The sequence below is a fragment of the Malania oleifera genome, chromosome 3 (genome assembly GCF_029873635.1).
Source record: "Malania oleifera isolate guangnan ecotype guangnan chromosome 3, ASM2987363v1, whole genome shotgun sequence".
NCBI classification, from domain to species: domain Eukaryota; kingdom Viridiplantae; phylum Streptophyta; class Magnoliopsida; order Santalales; family Ximeniaceae; genus Malania; species Malania oleifera.
This window is the reverse complement of record NC_080419.1, coordinates 38,069,211-38,088,756: the sequence shown is the minus strand read 5'-3', so window position 1 is coordinate 38,088,756 and position 19,546 is coordinate 38,069,211. Positions and strand designations below refer to the sequence as shown.

Sequence of the window (19,546 nt, the reverse complement as noted above, 5' to 3'; positions counted from 1 at the left end):
TCTAGAACTTGAAGAACTCTCTCTTTATAGGTTTCTTCGCTGTTCGTAGCCTGATTCATAAATCCAAAGTTACTGCGAGTATCAGGGAAGAATTCTCTACGTTTCTAGCGGATTGGAATCTCGTTTTGAGTAGTTTCGGGTTTTAGGCTAGAATCGAGGTAAGGTTCGATTTTCTTTTCTGATTCGAGATATGTATAGTAGTATGAGTTGTAAGCATGTATTGTACTGTGGTTTATAGGTTTTAAAGTCTCGGTTCGTTGTTTTGGGGACCGTAGAGTTCATAGTTGGAATTCGGGTTAAGGTAAGGGGATTCAATTTATATCAGTTTGTTTTTTAAATGGGGATCGGTAAGCTTGTAGGCTACGATCGTATGTATGTTTTGACTACTTATTTAGGAAAATCTATAGGGTAAACTACGGGATTTTTGGGTTATAGTTTTTGGAAAATTTGGGGCTTTCGAGTATCATCTCTGCTTTGTTTGGAAAACCGCTTGTTTTGTTTAAAGTGTATTATTGAGATGATTGTTATCCATATTTGTATAAAATTGTATGCTTGAATTGGAAAACGATATGATTTGCCGTAAACCGAATAAGTGTGGAATGTATGGTTGTATGTAATTGTTCCAGGTATTTTGTAAAATAGTTAGTGATGGCTAATTACTGTACGCTAATGAGTATAGGAACGTGAGTTCCAAAATGATTCCAGGTTTTGTGAAATCGGCTAGTGGCGGCTAATTACCGTACGCCGAAACAGTTATGTGGCGGCTAATTACTGTACGTTGCGCCATGTACAGGTATCAAAACCGTGGGCAAGAGTGTCTGGCTCTATATCCGAGGGTGTGAAATATCACCACGTATCCCGGCTAGTCACCGAGAGGTGTGAGCTACATCGTATTGGTAATGTAATCGCTGTGAAGCTTCGGGTTTCATAGCGTAGTTGCGTATTCATGTGACGACACTGACCGTATGTTTTGGGTATCATATGTATTGGAATGGATTTGTGAAAATACTGGAACTTTATGGAAATATTTTGAACTGTATCGTATTGTATGGTGTTATGATTTACATAAAATAACACTGGTACGCCACACACTGATATAACCTGCTTTCTTCTTTACTGAGAGGTATCTCATCCCGAATGTATCTAGAAATGTTTTTAGATCCTTTAGGTGGCCGAAACTAACATCCTAGCATCCGGAAGTGGGGGTGTCGTTTAGCTACATTTAGTGCTTAATTAGGTATGAGTTTTGTAATCGGGTTGTCATGATGGTTTTTGTAGACACCTGGAGTATGTATTGTAAGTATGGGTTGCATATAGTCTTGTATAGACTCTGGTATGGTATGTATATGGATAGATGAAACATTTTTCGCTGTGTATTTGATGAGTATGGATGTGTATGTGTATGTTTATAGGGTTTCTGTATACCCCACAGGGTCGAACCCTCTTATTGTATTGTATTATGTATGTTTCAATTGATAGAGAGACAAGTTAGGTTACTAAATTCACACGTGGGTCCCATTTGCGGGTTCGGGGCATGACAACATGTATGGGCATGTAATCTTCCCTATTCTATGGAACTTTCGCTGGTAAATAATTGTGTGAATACGAGACAAACTATTCACCTGAGGGTTTACTGAGTAAGGTAAGTGCTCTGATGAGCATTAATTGTAGCCATACCCGGTTGCATAAGGTATCAGAGCAGAGTTGTGCTAGTTGTATGAGTGGGTAATCACCCAAATCCTTGGAAACTTTCGTTAATAAAATACGCTGCATGTGTGTGAGTCAGGACAACGAATGATTTTATAATTGTGGAATAATTTATAAATGATCATTATATTTTGTACACAAACCTTATGATAGTCACACACTGGTATTAATCTATTCTGTCTTACTGAAATGTGTCTCACCCAATATGAATTTTACCTTTTTCAAAACCTCCGCGCGATCGAGCTCAATGCGCTTGGGGCTGGCCTAGCAATTTAGAGAGAGAGAAAGAGATAGAGAGGGTATAACTTTGGATATATTTTTGGGGTGTATTATATTTATGATTTCTGAGTAGTATATTTGTGAATAATGGATGTTGGAGAATACTTTTTTTTGGGATATATATATATATATATATATATATAGAACTCTAGTATATTATAAAGGATGTTAGTTTATTTTTCCGCTGCGTAATTGATGTTGTAGTATCAAATAAAGGTAAATGGAACACGTGGCACCCGAGCCCCATTTGGCAGGTTCGAGGCGTCACAAATGCAAAACTAGTAAGTACACCATTATCGAATCACTTTAAATTGTCTACCCCTCAATGCCCAAGGACGAATGATGATATCTATGACATGTCGAAGGTATCCTATGCTAGTGCAGTAAGCTATTTAATGTATGCTATGGTATGTACAAGACCGGACTTGGCACAAGCTGTCATGTGGTAAGTAAGTTTCTTTCAAATCCGAGTAGACAACATTGGGATGTCATTAAATAGATTTTCAAAGACTTGCGAGGCACTTCTCCCTATGGCATCATGTTCAGCAAGCAACAGAGTAACTGTCGGTTGTGGGATATGTTGATGTATATTATACCAGGGATTTGGATGATAGGAGGTCTACAACAGGGTATTTGTTCACCCTTGTGGGAGGACCTATTTGTTGGAGGTCTATGATATAATTTCTGGTTGCATTATTAACAACTGAGTCGGAGTATATGGCAATCGTCGAAGCTGCTAAGGAAGCATTGTGGCTTGCTAGTTTAGTTAAGGAGCTGAGTATACAGTAAGGTGGAGTTTAGTTGAGTTGTGACAGTCAAACTGACATCTATTTAGCGAAGAACCAAGTATGTCATGCAAGAACCAAACATATAGATGTCAAGTTCTACAGGATCCGGGAATTGGTTTCTTCAGGTGAACTTGTGCTTGAGAAAGTTCATACTTCAGAGAACACAATAGATATCTTGACAAAACTGATTACCACGGATAAGTTCAAGCATGCTTGGACTTACTGAATGTCTCTAGCTGCCAGACAGGAGGTGGTCCTAATCAATTGTCCTCAGCTGGAGCAGCAGGTTTATGTTTTCCGTTTTCTCCTAAAGGGCATATATGTGTCAAGGTGGGGATTGTTGTAATATGTGACTCATATGTTGAGTGGAAGGAATACAAAGAGAAAACATTGAAGAAAACAGAAATGCTGACTTGCAAAAGGAAACCGTTGACGGTAAACCGTCAATGGTTTGGTCTAGGTGCAGAGAAACAATCGACTATTTTGTCCTACTACAACAACTATTTGCTCTCGATATTAAACCGTCGACGATTTGGCTCAGTAACTCTATGTTAGTTTTCAAATTTTGAATTGAGAAGTTGAATAGGTTGGGTTTTGGAGGGAAAGCTTCCAGGAAAGTTATATATACATGTTGTATGATATAACTCGGTGTCTTTGGACACAAGATGGTGAAAATTACACTGTCATTTGCTCCCGTGAATGTTAGGATTTCCGAACCACGTAATTTTTCGTATCATTGTTTTATTGTTTTCATTATAATCTATGTGATTGTATTTTTTGTATATTTCATTGTTAAGTTCTACATTGTGAGATTATTTGTTTCCGTTGTGCATTGATTTGCACAACACTTATGAACTTATTATATACTATCAATGATTTGTTTACACTCACGGATTCTTTAAAAGTGAAAGAAAAATATTTTCCTGCTCATAGTATTTTTTTTTTTTTTTAGATCTCTGCCCATGGTACTTTTAAATTGATATAAAATCTATTATCCTTGCTGAATAGTATAAATATACAAATTTATAAATATAGACAAGCTTATGTATGCCAGAGAAAAATTTTCTCATCATGTAACATCCCCTACTTCCTCTACTTTCTTGTTTATAGTCCACAATATTATATATAAGACTGGCAATATGAAGGTCCATAAGATGATTCCAGGGGAAACTAGTAAAATCATCTAATCAATCAACCCAACCATAACAAATTATAATGAAGAATTGATTGTACCGAAACTTTAGGCACATAACCTTTTCTTTAGAAAAGAAAATAAAGAAGAATATTTATTTGTTATTATATTTTCACTTTATATCAAATACTATTAATAAAAAAATTTTGTTCAAATCTAACTAAAAATTAAGAAAAAACAAAGGCAAGTGTCACGTAAAATCAATTTTTTTATTTTTATTTTTATTTTATGCTATATATTCAACTTTTGTACTCTCTTCTCGATAACCAAATATGAAAAAATGAATTCTTTCGTATATTTTTTTCTTGTATTTTTTGAGATTCAAATGAGGCTTTATACTTGCTCAAACCGGTTAATAAATAGAAGGAAACAACAATAACAGGGGGGAGGAATATAGTACTTAATGGACAGGATATAACTTTATAGGCCAACACATAAATATATATTACAAGTAATTAAAATGGAGCTAGCCTGAATAGATGTTGAAGTTGAAGGTAATACAAGGGATACTTTTTATGGACTGTAAATACATCCAACAGGTTCACTGGCATTAATTTTTACAGAGAAGGGGTTAATGTAAGATAATACAAAGTACGAATTATATGTGTGTGTGTGTATGTATCTACAAAAAATTACAATGTTATTGCAGTCTATGTTTTATTCATAAACCATAATGACCCAATTATTCAAACTTCATCAAGCCAGGATTTAGAGACCATGGCCGATACGGGGTCTGCAAAATTTTATACACTGTTCCTTGTCCCTATGCCTAATCAAATCCAGGATTGGATGGGATAGCTGCATTTGAAGGAATTCACACCACTGATGTGAGCAAAGATATCTGAGGAATCAACCATGTCTTCTTCTTTCACAACTACCTGTGGTGGAAAAAATGAAGTAAGGAGATTATGGATACATTTTCAGTGAATGATTCATGTCGATGTGATTGTAATTTGGCTCAAAAAATGAAAACTTACCTCTTCTTCATCTTCTTCTTCATGGTTGCTGTTAGAAGTGGCTCTAGGGGTCTCAGCGAAGTCATCGTTCTTCGCAAATCTTCCTCTAACTCGAGGTCTGCTGTCTGCTAGTGTTTTACGGCACGCATACTGCACATTTGCAGTATATGTGAATCCCAACTTGTTGATTACGAATGTAATCAAACTAGGGATGTATAGAATAAAGTTGAATAAATGATGACCACATACATGTTCATGTGTGTTTAAGAGCATAATAGATGCAGAGAGAGAGAGAGAGAGAGAGAGAGAGAGAGAGAGAGAGAGAGAGAGAGAGAGAGAGAGAGAGAGAGACCTTGATTTTTTTGCTGAAGTTCCTTTCATTCCTTTTCTTCATGTATCTATGTATCTTCTCTTTCCTTTGTTCAACAGAAAGCTTTCCAACTTTGTAAGTAGAATCTTCCAAACTTGTGATGTCTGACGCCAAAGTTGTAGAACTCCCACCTCCACTTACCAGCTGTTGGCTCTCATTGCTAAGTGCCTTTTAGAAGTATACCCAAAAAAAAAATCAAAAAAGAAGGAAAACAACTTGCAAGAGAGGGGTAAGACTAGTTCCCTTCATGGTACAATGCATTAGAAATCTTTCTTTGATTCTTCAGTGCATAAGCCAGAAGATTGATTTATTGGCATGGGGAACCATAAGCGATAATGGACCTTAGGCCCCAATATATTCCCACTCTCTGTGAGATCCATAGCTGTGAAAGATTGGTATTGGGCCAGAGCTCCACTGCAATGCTCGGTTCCTTTTTCAGTCCTAGGTTGACAACCTTTAGTAGCATTACAGTGGCAGCGGTAGCTAGAGCCTTTTCAGCTTTTTTTTTTGGAACCGCCTTCTGACTTAGATTCCATGTTTTGCAAATTCTGCAAGCCTTATAGTTCAATTTGCCATACCACAGCTCAACAACAAATTAACCCAAGTCAGCTAGAAGATTAGTAAATTAAAATTTTCCAGACCGATTTTTCAATAATTTCTTTTCAAAGGTTACTTAGAATGCCACATTAACTTGCTTTTTTTCTTTTTTTCGTTGTTACCTCTTCTTCCAATTTATGTTTCAGCTTCTAGGACTTGGACTTATAAGAACTCCAAAAAAAATGACAGAAAAAAGATGTTAATTGATCATTGCTATACCTGTAGTTCTCCAGGATTAAAAACCCGCTGGATAGAATCCGGACAGTAAATTCCGCCATTGTCTCCCTGGTATTCTAGTTCTTGGGGCTGCAGTTCCGATGCCATAAGAATACTCCCAGAGAAAATTGAAGAAGTGTCAGCAGACAATGTGGAGTTCAGGTTCCCTGGCAAGAATGATCCCATGGTGGGATCAAGAAAGGAACAAGAGGGAGATGACGGGTTTAAACGCAAGTAAGAAGGTATTGAAGATAAGCAATCCTCTTCAAAAACGGGTGGCAACGGAGGGCCGACAAGAGGAACGACATGGTCGGCAGGATACTGCTGGATGCCATCAACAGCGACATCTGTTAATGGTATTTGGGATTGCACGGAGGACAAATCAAATTGCTCCTGTTGGGTAGCTAGATAAGGTGGAACAGAAAATGGAGGAGATGGAGTAAAGTCTATCGAAGCAGAAATGTCGTTGTCGATTTCTTCTTGGGAATCAAAGATTATAGAGAGATTGCTATTGGCAGTGGTGGTGGTGGCATTGGTTGTGTTTGAATTCCCATTGGTATCTTGGTTGCTATTCAGCTTGTCTATATTTTGAGGCATGGACAAACTTGTAGCATAGGACTCTTCATAGCAGCAGTTCGAGCATGAAGTGACCTCAGAGTTTTGAAGGGTTTCAGGGAATAATTCAGGGTCGCAGAAATCGAAAATCTGAGCGCTAATCGGGCTTGAAATGTCTTCCTGCAAAAATGAATGTAGGCCCATTTTCAGATTATGACTTGTTGCAATCTCCAATATCACCTTGCCTATATAGCTAAAACAACAAAGAAAAACAGCAGTCCCAAGATATGCCAAATTTTTTTTTTCTAAGATGTAGAAATATCCTATACTGGAAAGCATTTGAAAGTTGAAGGCGCTGAAGACCCTAAGGTTCCAGACCTCAACTGCTATCCTTCCGTCCTTCATGAGCCTGCCATCTGAATTGACATTGCTGTGGGCAAGCTTAGTATAGAAGATGGAGCCGTGATTGACCCCCGAAGTTCACAAAAAACATATGATAAAGTTTTTATTTTTTTCTTTTGGGTAATTTGAATTCTCTCTCTCTCTCTCTCGGGCTATGATGGAGCATACCATCAACTCAATCTAGCACAGGAATTTAAATTCCAATGAACATGCAAGATATATTTTTGGTACACTTGAAATTTTTAATGCTTGGCTGTGAACCTGGGAACCAAGCAATCAGAGACTGAAACTCATTTCTTATTTTGAAGACAAAAAAGCCCTATTTACGTTAACATCCGTCCTGTGTTCTGCCTCTTGTTTGGTAATTTTTTTGGCAGACACAAAGCAGGGGAAGGGGAAAAAAAAAAAGGAAGATAATAACCACGAATAAATGATATTATGATGAACACACCATGATATTCACAGATGATTTTGTAAGTTTACCATGCAAATTGCATTTCCTAAGCTACAAATTTACAAGATATATGTAAAAATGAGAAGGTAAAAAGCTTATTGCAAACAAATTCATCAAAAACACATGTATACTCTTATAAATGGATAGAAGGGGCAAGTTTTCCCAAAGAAAAAAAGAGAATTAAAAAAAATAGGATTCAATTAACATGCACGAACCTGAACATCGAAAAGAACAAAGCTACAAATTAACAGGGAGGAGCCTGATTTAAAAACCGACAAATTAAAAAATATACACACACACACACACAATGCAATGAACCCCATAAGATTCAGGGATGCTTTTAACTGTTACAGAGCAAATTAATCGCATTTTTTATGAGCTCATAAATGAGATGACATTTACACATGTAGGACAAAGAGAGAGCTTGCACACAAATTCACAAAATCCATAATCTGGGTAGACCAAGAAAACATTGTCCAGAGAAAGGAAGATTACCGAAAAAAAAAGAAGATAAAGCTATTTAACATGCATGAACCCAGGTTTTTTTTTTTTTTTTTTAGAAAACAAAAATAAAAAAGCAACAAGAAGAACATCTGTAAGGTAAATCATTTACATTTATGAAAACACAAGCTCTGCATAAATAAATTAATAAATAAAAGAAGAAGAAGAAGAAGAAGAAGAAGAAAGCAAAATGAAGGGAATTACTATGGGGAAGTGGTCCGGCGGGTGAATCATATCCTGCAACATCCTTCTTCCCTTTGGTGTGAGATTAAATAATAAAACCAGGAAATCCTTTTCAAAATAATGTATCCCCTAAAATAGCAAAAGATAAAATGTGAAGACTCCTCCGCTTCTATTTGTCCTCAAGCCTCCCGCGACTGAAAAATTTGAAGGACACAACCCCATTTGAGAGGACGAGAGAGACAGACAAAGAGAGAGAGAGAGAGGAAAACAAAAAACAGAGAGGAGAGAGAGAGAAACAGAGGAAGAAGGACGAACGGAGAGAGAGAGAGTGTGTAGTGTTTGTATTTTTGGGACGTTAGCTAAGAAAAAGGGGGTGAGCTGGTGGGTTGTATATATAGGGCGTGGGGGGTCCGTCCGTAACCCGCAGCCTGGAGCTCCCGGGATTGGCCCCCGGAGATGGCGCCCCACCGCTCCTTCACCCCTGCCAGCGTGTCTCCCGCCTTCCCCCACCGGGGTTCTGCCACGTGTCCTATTCCACGTGGCCCCCACCCTCCGCTGCTGAATTTGGGTTGACCAGGCTCCACCCAATTTTATTATTTTTATTATTACTTTTGTCGAAAAGTCTTATTAATAATTAATTCAAATAATAAATTTTACTCCAAATCCCAAATAGTTTCTCTTTTAAGATGGATAATTAATGTCTACCTATCTCCTTAAAAAATGTTCATGCACATTTCCGCATAACATATAAAATTAATTAATGACTGCTTTTAAATTAATTATAATATATAATTTAAAATATTTATTATTACTTTTTTTGTATATTGATATACCATCATATATTATGTCATCTTTTAAAACATTCATGCTCCTTTTTATTTTTGGCAAAACCCAAAATAGTAAACAAAATTAATGGTTGCTTTGAAATTTAACTTTAATAAATTAAAATATATGTCTATTTTAAAATTTAATTGTAATAATTTAAAGTGCTATCTTTTTTTTTTCTTATTATTTTATAGACCGACAACTAGCATTTATCAACCCATTTTATAACGTTTGTGGAGGCATCGAAATATTATACATGTTTGTTGAATTTTTATGACTACAGTTTCTATAGAGAAAAATAATTATTTACTGGGTCAGTCAACATGGATGCATATGCACCCATAACTATTTTATTTATGCTGTGATTTACAAAATTAAATACTCTAGCTTTTAAATTCAAAGGTGGCATTTTAATTAAAAATATTTAATTTGCAAGGTGGCATTAATTAATGTTTGTACAAGTAATTTAAACGAGCCAAACTCTATTCAGAATTCCAAAGATTGATATGCCTTAAAGTTAAATCCATCTTATGTCTGCATTCATGAAAAATGACCACTTCAGATTTGTAAAACAAAATTTTCTTTAAATGACATGTACGTTGGATTGGCCCCTCAAAAAAAAAAAAAACACACACACACACACATACAAAAGTGAAGATGTATTACCTTAGAATTATGTTGACTGATATAAAATTAAAGTAATGCAATACTAAGGGTGCATTTGGATTAAAGATTTTACTTGAAAAAAAGGGGAAAAAAAAAAAGGAAAATTTTATTTTTTTTTCTTATATTTTTTTTCTTTTTTTTTTTAATATTATTAAAAAGTAAAAGTTTATTTTAATATGATTGAAGATTAATAAAAATTAAATATTAATGATGTGTAAAATCGAAATTTTGTTTACGGATTTGGTATATTTTTAAATTTTTTCTCACTTTTCTCGATAACCAAATGTGAAAATATGGATTCCTTAATATATATTTTTTTAAAAAATTTCTGAGTTCCAAAAGAAGCATAAGGAATCACCAAAATTTGTATCAATTGTATTTTTATGAACGAAACTATTATGTTAGTGTGGTCTTGTGAACAAACGGCTCAATAACGGATAAAGTTTTATTAGAGTTCTATATAAGCACAAGAACAAGTAAGGTCCTTAGCCACAAAAAAAGATTAGATCCTTCAAGAGAACTAACATAGTCCTCGCATTGACACTTTGAGGATTTGATGGGAGAATCATGTTGATCCTTATAGAACCTAATTTTTTTCTTACCCACACCTAATCCTCTCGTATATTTTAATTATCAAATCACAAGTAGAGGAAAATGTAAGATAATAGTCCATTCTCTGCGTCTCTTGCATGCATAGTCTCAAGCTCTAGATAAGACGAATCTCTCTTATACACTTGCTGGTTTAGATCACGCATATCATCACCATGACGGAGCACCGGGCATGAAGCGTGGAGAAAAGCTAAAATTAATTCAAAGGTTCATGCAGGGATGGCTCCACCATTCACTTTTGATTCCCTAAGACAGTGTAAGAGGCACGGAGTCAGAGACCGGCAACATGCCCGAGCACCCTTCAAAGAAAAAAAAAAAACCGCAAAAGAAAAAAGCCTATCCACGAAAAGGTAACCTAGGTAATCTCAATGTTCTTTCTGTGGAGCTCCGCTAATATGAAAGGTTTCTTAAAAATTAAGCGTTGGAAAGTATGGTGAGAAAGGAATAATAGAATTTTTAGGAGAAAATACGTCGCGACTCAGGTATGTAAGGAAGATGTTTTACTATTTTGTTTGATTGGTCCATGACTAGAGTTATTAATGAGTTATATAAATTGGAGAAGATGGGTACGACTTATATGAGATATGTTTAATTGATTTTCTATTGATTTTGATCTATGTTTTATGTTGTTTATCTTTTGTTTGTTTTGTTGCGTAATATTTGTTTTGTAGGTCCTTATTTCGTTTTGTTTTGATTGGACTTGTAATCCTATTTTAGTTGATGTTGTTATTTGGGAGGTCTTTAAAGTTTTATCTTTTGTTTCTCCCTTTAATTATCTTGTAACCACAGTATTCTTCCGTCAAAAGTGAGGGTTTATCAATAAATAAATGGAGGTACCGTCCTTCTTTTTTTTTTTAAAGAAAAAAAAGACTAAATGGAATGGCTTTCCTTCTCTTAATAAATTTATCTTTTAAAAAAAAAGGGAAGGAGCTTGATCACTAGTACTACAGGCTTTGCATCCAACCCAAGCAATCCAAAATGCAAAAAACATCTTTAATTTGGTGGGTATTCTTCTGAACTACTTTCAGATATATATAGCCAAAGAATACTTCCCCCTCCAACCGAACAGGCAACGTGCCTGTGTTCAGGCTATATACGTTAAATATCAAAAGCTATGCAGCTCGATGCATGGATCCACACCATGCCCTGCCCAGCATGCATGATGCATGCTGTGGCTTATTAACTAAGTTCTATATAGCCCCAAGCCTCCATCTGATGGACGCATGGGTGCATCTAGCTAGGTCCTTCTTTTTTCTGTTTTTTTCTTTTTGCCATGAAGGGTGTCGGAATTGCTTTCCAGAGGGCTTCCGTTTTGCCTGTTTTCGCAGAGATTCGCATGCACGGAAGGAAAGAAATCAATTCCCGGGAGGAGTTGGGAAGCTAGGTTGTGGAAATTGGAATCCCAAGATATTATGTATATGTTCGTTCAATTCCTCACTAGGCACCTAGTGCTACTGTAATATTATGCGATATATTATATATACTGCCAATTGATGACCAATCCCTTCGCGGAAGATTAAACATATTCCCAGCGTTTTTGACGAGACGGAACGAGCAAGGCTGGCTAGGCGCTCTGCACGTTTGTGCACGAATGGAAATTAAAGAACCCTGTGTGGCTCCTCCATCATCACATGCATGGACGCATCCCTTCATGCTTGCATGGCAGTGGGAAACTAAAAAAAGCTATGTACATAATATTGTTGTCAGTAATTTAAACTAATGTTTGGGTTTTTTGAATTTGAATTTGAATGAATTTAAATAAATTTAAATATAATTTTATATTATATCATATTAAAATTTAATATAAATTCAAATTCAAAATATCTTCAAAGAGAGGATAAAGATATTTGCAGATAGTTTTCGAGTTCAATCCTTAAGATAATTTAAATTCCCTCAAGCAGGCCTTACCAAGACATTTTACTAGCATCAATTTAATCAAAAACTTTGGTTGGATACTAGGTCTTGGTCTCCATCCTTATTTATATGTCATCCATCCCCTATTTAATATTTTGATGCGGGTCAAGTCTCACAAATAAAATTTTTAACAAACTCTTAATTGACTTTTTATTTGTCACTTGTAACATGCATGCATGTATTTAGATTTAATCTTATGAAAATATAAAACTAAGATAACAATTATTCTCAAAGCTCGCCTTTATTGTTGTGCTATCTTGTTATAATGAGCAGAGATGTACCTCACTACATAGACAAAAACATTTGAACCACCCTCATAATAACAAAAAGAGTTATAATAATTGTTGTGAAACTCAGGATTATTCCACCTAACTTATCACAGTTTACTATTGCACAGGTGAATAGAGAGTGAATGATTGTATAAAATTACACTAGGTAAATTCCCAGGGAAGTGAGGGGTCACAATGGACCGCTTAAGTCTCACTTTCCTAGACAGAATTTTCCTTAGACATGTAATTAGCACAATATATTACTACAACTATACCCGACAATAACTAACTACTGAATAGATGAAAAGAAGAACACTAGAATTTAACGAGGTTCGGCTAATTGTGCCTACGTCCTCAAACACTATCAACTAATATTCTTCTATTACAGAAATATTATAAAGGAGAGAGAGAAGAGATAATGTGCCTAAGAGAGAAGTAGGCAAATTTGGGGATAGATTTACAAATGGAAGTGATGGGTTTATATAGGTTAGAAAATAACACTATTGTAACAACTCATCACCTACTATTGAAAACTAGCCACCATTGAAGACTTCCATGACAATCTCAAGTTCAACAAAGGTGAGTTTTTAGAAATGAGCCATAATTCAACAAATCTCCACCTTGGCGAAATTCTATCTCTTACAATGTCTCATGGATTCCATAGTGTCTTCAAACGCGCTTGTAGCGCTAATCTTTTAATTTTCAACAATGTTGATCAAGTTCAAGTAATGTTGAAACTTGACCATAGTCACCACTTTTGTCATCATATCAGCAGGATTCTCAGTGGTTTGAATCTTCTGGATTACTACTCCACCTTCTTCCAAAATTTCTCGAACAAAATGATATCGAACGTCGATGTGCTTTGTCCTTGAATGGTAGACTTGGTTCTTTGCTATATGGATAGACTTTGACTATCACAATGCACCTTGATGTGTTTCTATTCAATTTTCAATTCTTTCATCAATCTTTGAAGCTAAATTGTCTCCTTCACAGCCTCTGTGACTGTCCTATATTGTGTCTCTGTAGTGGATAAAGCAACTGTTGACTGTAAGGTAGACCTCCAACTAACTGGCCCTCTTGCAAGAGTAAATACATAGTCAGTAGTTGACTGATGCTTATCCAAATTACCAGCGTAGTCAGAATCACAGTATCCAACAATACTATGACCATCTTGCTTATCCTGCTCAAATATCAGTCCAACATCTACCATATACAAAATGTATTGTAGAATCCATTTCACAGCTTGCCAATGTTCCTTTCCAGGATCATGCATATACCTGCTCACAACTCCAACGACTTATGAAATATCGGGCCTTATACACACCATGGCATACATCAAGCTACCAACAACACTTGAATACGGTACTTTTGACATGTATTCTCGTTCTACTTTAGTTTTTTGGAGACATAGACGTATTCAACTTGAAATGAGGAGCAAGCGGAGTACTAACAGGTTTTGACTTCTCATTCATACCAAAACGCTTCAGTACTTTCCTCAAATATTGTTTTTAATTCAAACAAAGTCTCCCCAATTTCCTATCTCTACTTATCTCCATACCAAGAATCTTCTTTGCTTTACCTAGATCCTTCATCTCAAACTCCCTATTCAACTAAGCCCTCAGTTTGTTAATTTCTGTATGACTCTTGGAGGCTATCAATATATCATCAACATAAAGAAGAAGATATATGTAAGATCTATCTTGTAACTTGCAAAAATACACACAGTGATTATATTTGCTTCTCTTGTACTTTTGCCCCATCATAAACTTATCAAATCATTTGTACCACTGCCTTGGGGATTGCTTTAATCCATACAACGATTTTTCAAGTTTGTACACCATATTTTCTTTTCCAACAACTTTGAAACCTCCTGGCTAAGTCATGTAGATTTTCTCTTCCAAGTCTCCATGTAAAAATGTAGTTTTTACATCAAATTGAACTAGTTCCATATCCAATTTTTCTACCAAAGCCAATAAGATTCTAATGGAGGAATGCTTTACTACTGGAGGAAATACCTCATTGTAATCAATTCCCTCCATTTGTGCATAGCCTTTAGCCACCAACCTTACTTTGTAGCGAACACTATTCTTGTAAGGAAATCCATCTTTCTTTGTATATACCCATTTGCACCCAATTGCCTTCTTTCCCTTCGGAAGACTAACAAGCTTCCTTGTTCGATTCTTATGAAGGGACTACATTTCTTCATTCATGGCTCCCCTCCACTTTTCTTCTTCTAAACTTTGGATTGCTTCATTGTAAGTGACAGGAGTATCATCATTTTCAATTGGAAATTCGTAAGCCACCATGTCAACAAAGCGAGCAGGATTTCTAATTTTTCTCTTTGTCTTACTCAATGCAATAGATTCATGTTGCTGTGAAGGTTCTTGGGTTGAAACCTCATCTTCAGGAGACTCTTCTTCCACCATAGGAGAGTCTTCATTTTCGGGGAAAACAATTCTTCTATCAAACTCCACCTGTTTTGGAGCACCATTTGTCTGCTCAACACTTTCTGTTGTCACCTTTTTTTGAAAAGTAGATTCTTTAAAGGTAACGTCCCTATTGAAGATTATCTTCTTTGTTTCTAGACACCAAAGACGATATCCCTTGACTCCAAAGGTGATTCCCATAAAGATTGTTTTCTTAGCCCTTAGATCCAGCTTTGATTCTTGACATGATAGTAGGCAGTGGAACCAAATACATGTAAGGAATCATAATCTGTAGCAGTCTTTCCAAACCATTTCTTCAATGGTGTTTTACCACAAATAGTAGTGGATGGTAGGCGGTTGATGAGGTGGCAGGCATATGTTACAGCCTAAGCCCAAAATTCTCTACCTAACCTAGCATTGTACAACATACACTGAACCTTCTCCAATAATGTTCGATTCATACGTTCTGCCACTCCATTATGTTGTGGTGTACTTCTCACTGTGAAGTGTCGTATAATACCTTCTTCTTCACAGAATTTAAGAAATGGATCACTTCTATATTCTCCACCACTATCTGTACGAAGGCGCTTGATCCTTCTGCTTGTTTGAGTTTCCACCATATTTTTCCATTTAAGGAAGACTTCTAACACTTCATCCTTAATTTTCATAGTATACCTATACTCTTTGAGAAAAATCGTCAAAAAGGTCACATAGTAGTGTTTTCCTCCCAGTGAAGTTGTCTTGGAAGGTCCCCACACATCAGAGTGAACATAATCCAAAATGCCCTTGGTATCATGGATTGTGGTACAAATTTCACTCTTGTTTGCTTTCCTTTGATGCAATGTTCATAGAAATCTACCTTGCAAGTCTTTGCTCCCTTTAATAATCCTTGATTTATAAGAAGTCTAAAGGATTTTTCACCTACATGCCCCAAGCATATATGGCATAACCTGGTTGCTTCTATTTCCTTATCATCAGTAGAAACTGTTGTTGTCGTCCTAATAACTGTACGACCTTGATGGTCATACAAGTTATTGTTCTTTCGAATTCTCTTGATTACCATGAGTGTACCAAAGATGATCTTCATGACTCCATTTTCTGCTGTTACTTTGAATCCCTTTGACTCTAGAGTTCCTACAGAAATAAGATTCTTCATTAAACTTGGTACATATCTAACGTCCGACAATATTTTGATTGATCTATCTTGATTCCTCAAGCGGACTGAACCAATCCCATGTGTGGTAAGAGGGATATCATTTTTTGTGTAGACGAATCCACCTTCCAGTTCTTTAAAATCAAAGAACCAATCCCGATTAGGACACATATGATGGCTATTCCCAGAATCTAGTAGCCATATATTCGAAAAACTAGTTGACAGTGTAGCAACAAGTGAAAGATCTGAGCTTCCATCTTCGTACTCAGCCATATTTGAGACGGCCTTTCCTTTATCAGGTTTGCCTTTATTCTTTAGCTTCGGACAGTCTTTCTTCTAGTGCCATTTTTCCCGACAAAAGGCACATTCATCTTTGTTTGGTTTGGACCTTGACTTGGATCTTTCTTTCTTTCTTCTATTCTGGCATTATGAACGGCCTCGAACTACTAGAGCCTCGTTGGCTCTGCTTGTGCTTTCAAGCTTGTCCTTCTTTCTCAATTCATAGCTGTACAAAGCAGCACAAACCTCGCTAAGAGACATTTTATCCTTTACATGGAGTAGAGTAATTTCAAGAAACTCAAACTCCTCAGGAAGGGATCCCAAAAACATCAAAGCCAGGTCTTCATCTTTAAAAGTCTCATCGAGATTAACTAGATCAGCAACCAACATATTAAAGTTGGTGATATGATCATTCATAGTGTTACTCGAGACATAAGTGAAGCGAAATAGTCTCTTCTTCATATGAAGTTTGTTTTGAGAGCTTTTCTTCAAAAACATTTCCTCTAGTGCCTTCCACAACTTATTTACAGAAGTTTCCTTACAGAATGCATACTTCTGCTCTCTTGAAAGACACGATCGAATTGTACCACGTGCTAACCGATTGATGGACCCCCATTCTTTAGTCTCAATATCTTCTGCCTTCTCTTCTTCAATGGCAATGTCTAGACCTTGTTGAAAGAGAGCGTCTAGAACCTCACTTTGCCACATACCAAAATGACTGGTGCCATAAAAAATCTCTACTGCAAATTAGGCATTTATCACAGTAGTTCTTTCCAGAATAGACAAGTTTGATGTGGATTTTTTTGCACTATCTGTCATCTCTACCATAAATGCTATTCAATAGCTGCCGATGCGGAATGCTAATAGCCCAAGGAAAAATTTTCTGATGTGGAAGATCAGACTAAGTTGCAACCACATAGCATACTAAGAATAACCTTGGCTCTGATACCAATTATTGTGAAACTCAGGATTATTCCACCTAACTTCACCACAGTTTACTATTGCACAGGTGAATAAAGAGTGAATAATTGTGCAAAATTACACCAGGTAAATTTTCAGGGAAGTGGGGGGTCACAACGGACCACTTAAGTCCCACTTTCCTAGATAGAATTTTTCTTAGACAAGTAATTAGCACAATATATTACTACAACTATACCCGACAATAGCTAACTACTGAATCGATGAAAGGAAGAACACCAAAATTTAACAAGGTTTGGCTCCATCATTCACCGAATTGACGATCTAAGGCCACCACAACGCTCTTGGGGAAGTTCTCTCCAAATCTTCTGGAGTGAATCGTTGGTGGAAGCTAGTTGAAATTCATCCCTAGGTTGAGATAAGGTTTTTTATGCCAAATTTGATTTTACTGTAGTTATAGGAAATGATATTCACGTGAAAATACTGAAGTTTAGTTATGCGAGTTATTATTTTCAGGGGGTTGAACGGGGAACCCTACAAGTGTAGGACCGAAAATTTTAGAGGGTTTCTTTCAGTGTCAGGTAAGGGAATAAACTAAAGTAGTTATTTTCCATGTAAATTATTATTATTTATCAGTAAATTTATTTTCAGGAAAGCATGTATTATATCTGTATATTATGAAGGAAATGCACATTTGAGGAAAATACTACTATTATGTTGAAATGTATATATATGTATGAGATGTCATAAATTATGATTTTAGAATACAATGTATGGTTTTATACAGCAAATGTGTAGCATGAATATTACTTTACGCGAGAAGTATTATAATATGACAATGTTATGAATGAAGTATGTTTTTCAAAGATTATGAAAGAATACAGTACATTATGATTTTAAAGTATATGATAATGATTTATTATTCAAAATTATATGTATGAGATATTCGGCGCAAGACCGTGATTGATAGCCGACAGAAGGGCATGTTTTACGTATGATTTCGGCACGAGGCCGTATTTATGAAATTATAGAAATGCTATCAATCTATTTATGTTAAATGTTATATTATCATGTACAATATGATATCAGAACCTGGATGTTAGTTTAGTTTAGTTCAGGAGCACGATACCGTAGCTTATAGATCAGATATCTATGTTCAGATTGGTGCTAACCACCTCACGAGGGGGTGGGAGATGGATAGTCGATGTGGCTTTCAGTGTAGAGTTGTAGACGTCCACCTGGTAGTACGGACTAAGGTATGGAGGGCCCATCGTACTTACAGATATTTTTTACTCGATAGTGGTCGGCCAGCCATTGTCGGGTCCTGCCTTCAGGCTACACAACCCGTCATGGGGGGTAATACATGATATCAGCTAACTATTCATCTTGGGTATGTTTTCAGCATTATTAGCTATACCAGACAGTTATGATTAGTATGATGTATTAGAAATATGAAAGTATACGTTTTTGCAGCTATTAAATGATGAATGTCTTCTGGTATGAAGATTGTACTGTATAACTATATTATTATTAAAGTATTCATGTTTTCACACAGCTGTATTTAGTTTATTTTCCCTTATTGAAAAGTGTCTCACCCCCAAACATTAAATAATTTTCAGGAAACCCGGAGAGACCGACGGGTCAGGGCCGCTGCTGAGTGAGTTGAGCTTCCCTATTAGAAGGGTAAGTTCTGATCTAGGATCAGGAGATTTTGTTATAAGATCCTAGGTTTATTTTGATATTTTGGAGATTGTATATATATATATATATATATATAAATACAGTATCTTTGGGAATATAATAGACTCTGGTATTATGAATTATTGGTTGATGGTTGTGATTTACATTTACTGCTGCTTAGGTTCCACTGTGTATGACAGGTGTCCCCGCTACCCATAGGTTCGGGTTGACTATTTTATTTATTATGTTTTATTATATATATTAAGATAAGCAGGAGTTGCAATATATATATGGTTAAGAGTACATATCTACATGCTTTCTTAGTTGAGATAATGATTTAAAGTATGCGTTTTGATATAACAAACTTATGATGCCACACACTGTCAATAATTTATTATGTCATACTGAGAGGTGTCCCACTCCTATAAATTTAATATTTCAAGAAATACCATGAATCAAGCCTAGGGAGCTCCAGGGCAGGATTAGTTGGTTGTTTGTTTAAAGTAAGTATTGGTGAGAACTGATATGTGTATAGTAACATTTGGGACACCTAGTATTGTGTTAAAGTCTGGTTCTGGAGAGTTATCTACGTATTAGGATGACATTA

General features: G+C 36.0%; 1 protein-coding gene across 1 annotated transcript; it reads right to left on the bottom strand.

Annotated features, from left to right (window-relative positions):
- Positions 1-4,440: 4,440 nt before the first annotated feature.
- LOC131151569 (uncharacterized) lies at positions 4,441-8,561 on the bottom strand. The gene is made up of 5 exons (XM_058102810.1): positions 8,222-8,561; positions 6,109-6,840; positions 5,275-5,460; positions 4,944-5,072; positions 4,441-4,844 (listed from the first exon to the last, which is right to left on the bottom strand). The coding sequence occupies exons 1-5, from the start codon at positions 8,261-8,263 to the stop codon at positions 4,740-4,742; spliced, it is 1,194 nt and encodes a 397-aa protein (XP_057958793.1). The 5' UTR covers positions 8,264-8,561; the 3' UTR covers positions 4,441-4,739.
- Between the last annotated feature and the right edge of the window lie 10,985 nt (positions 8,562-19,546).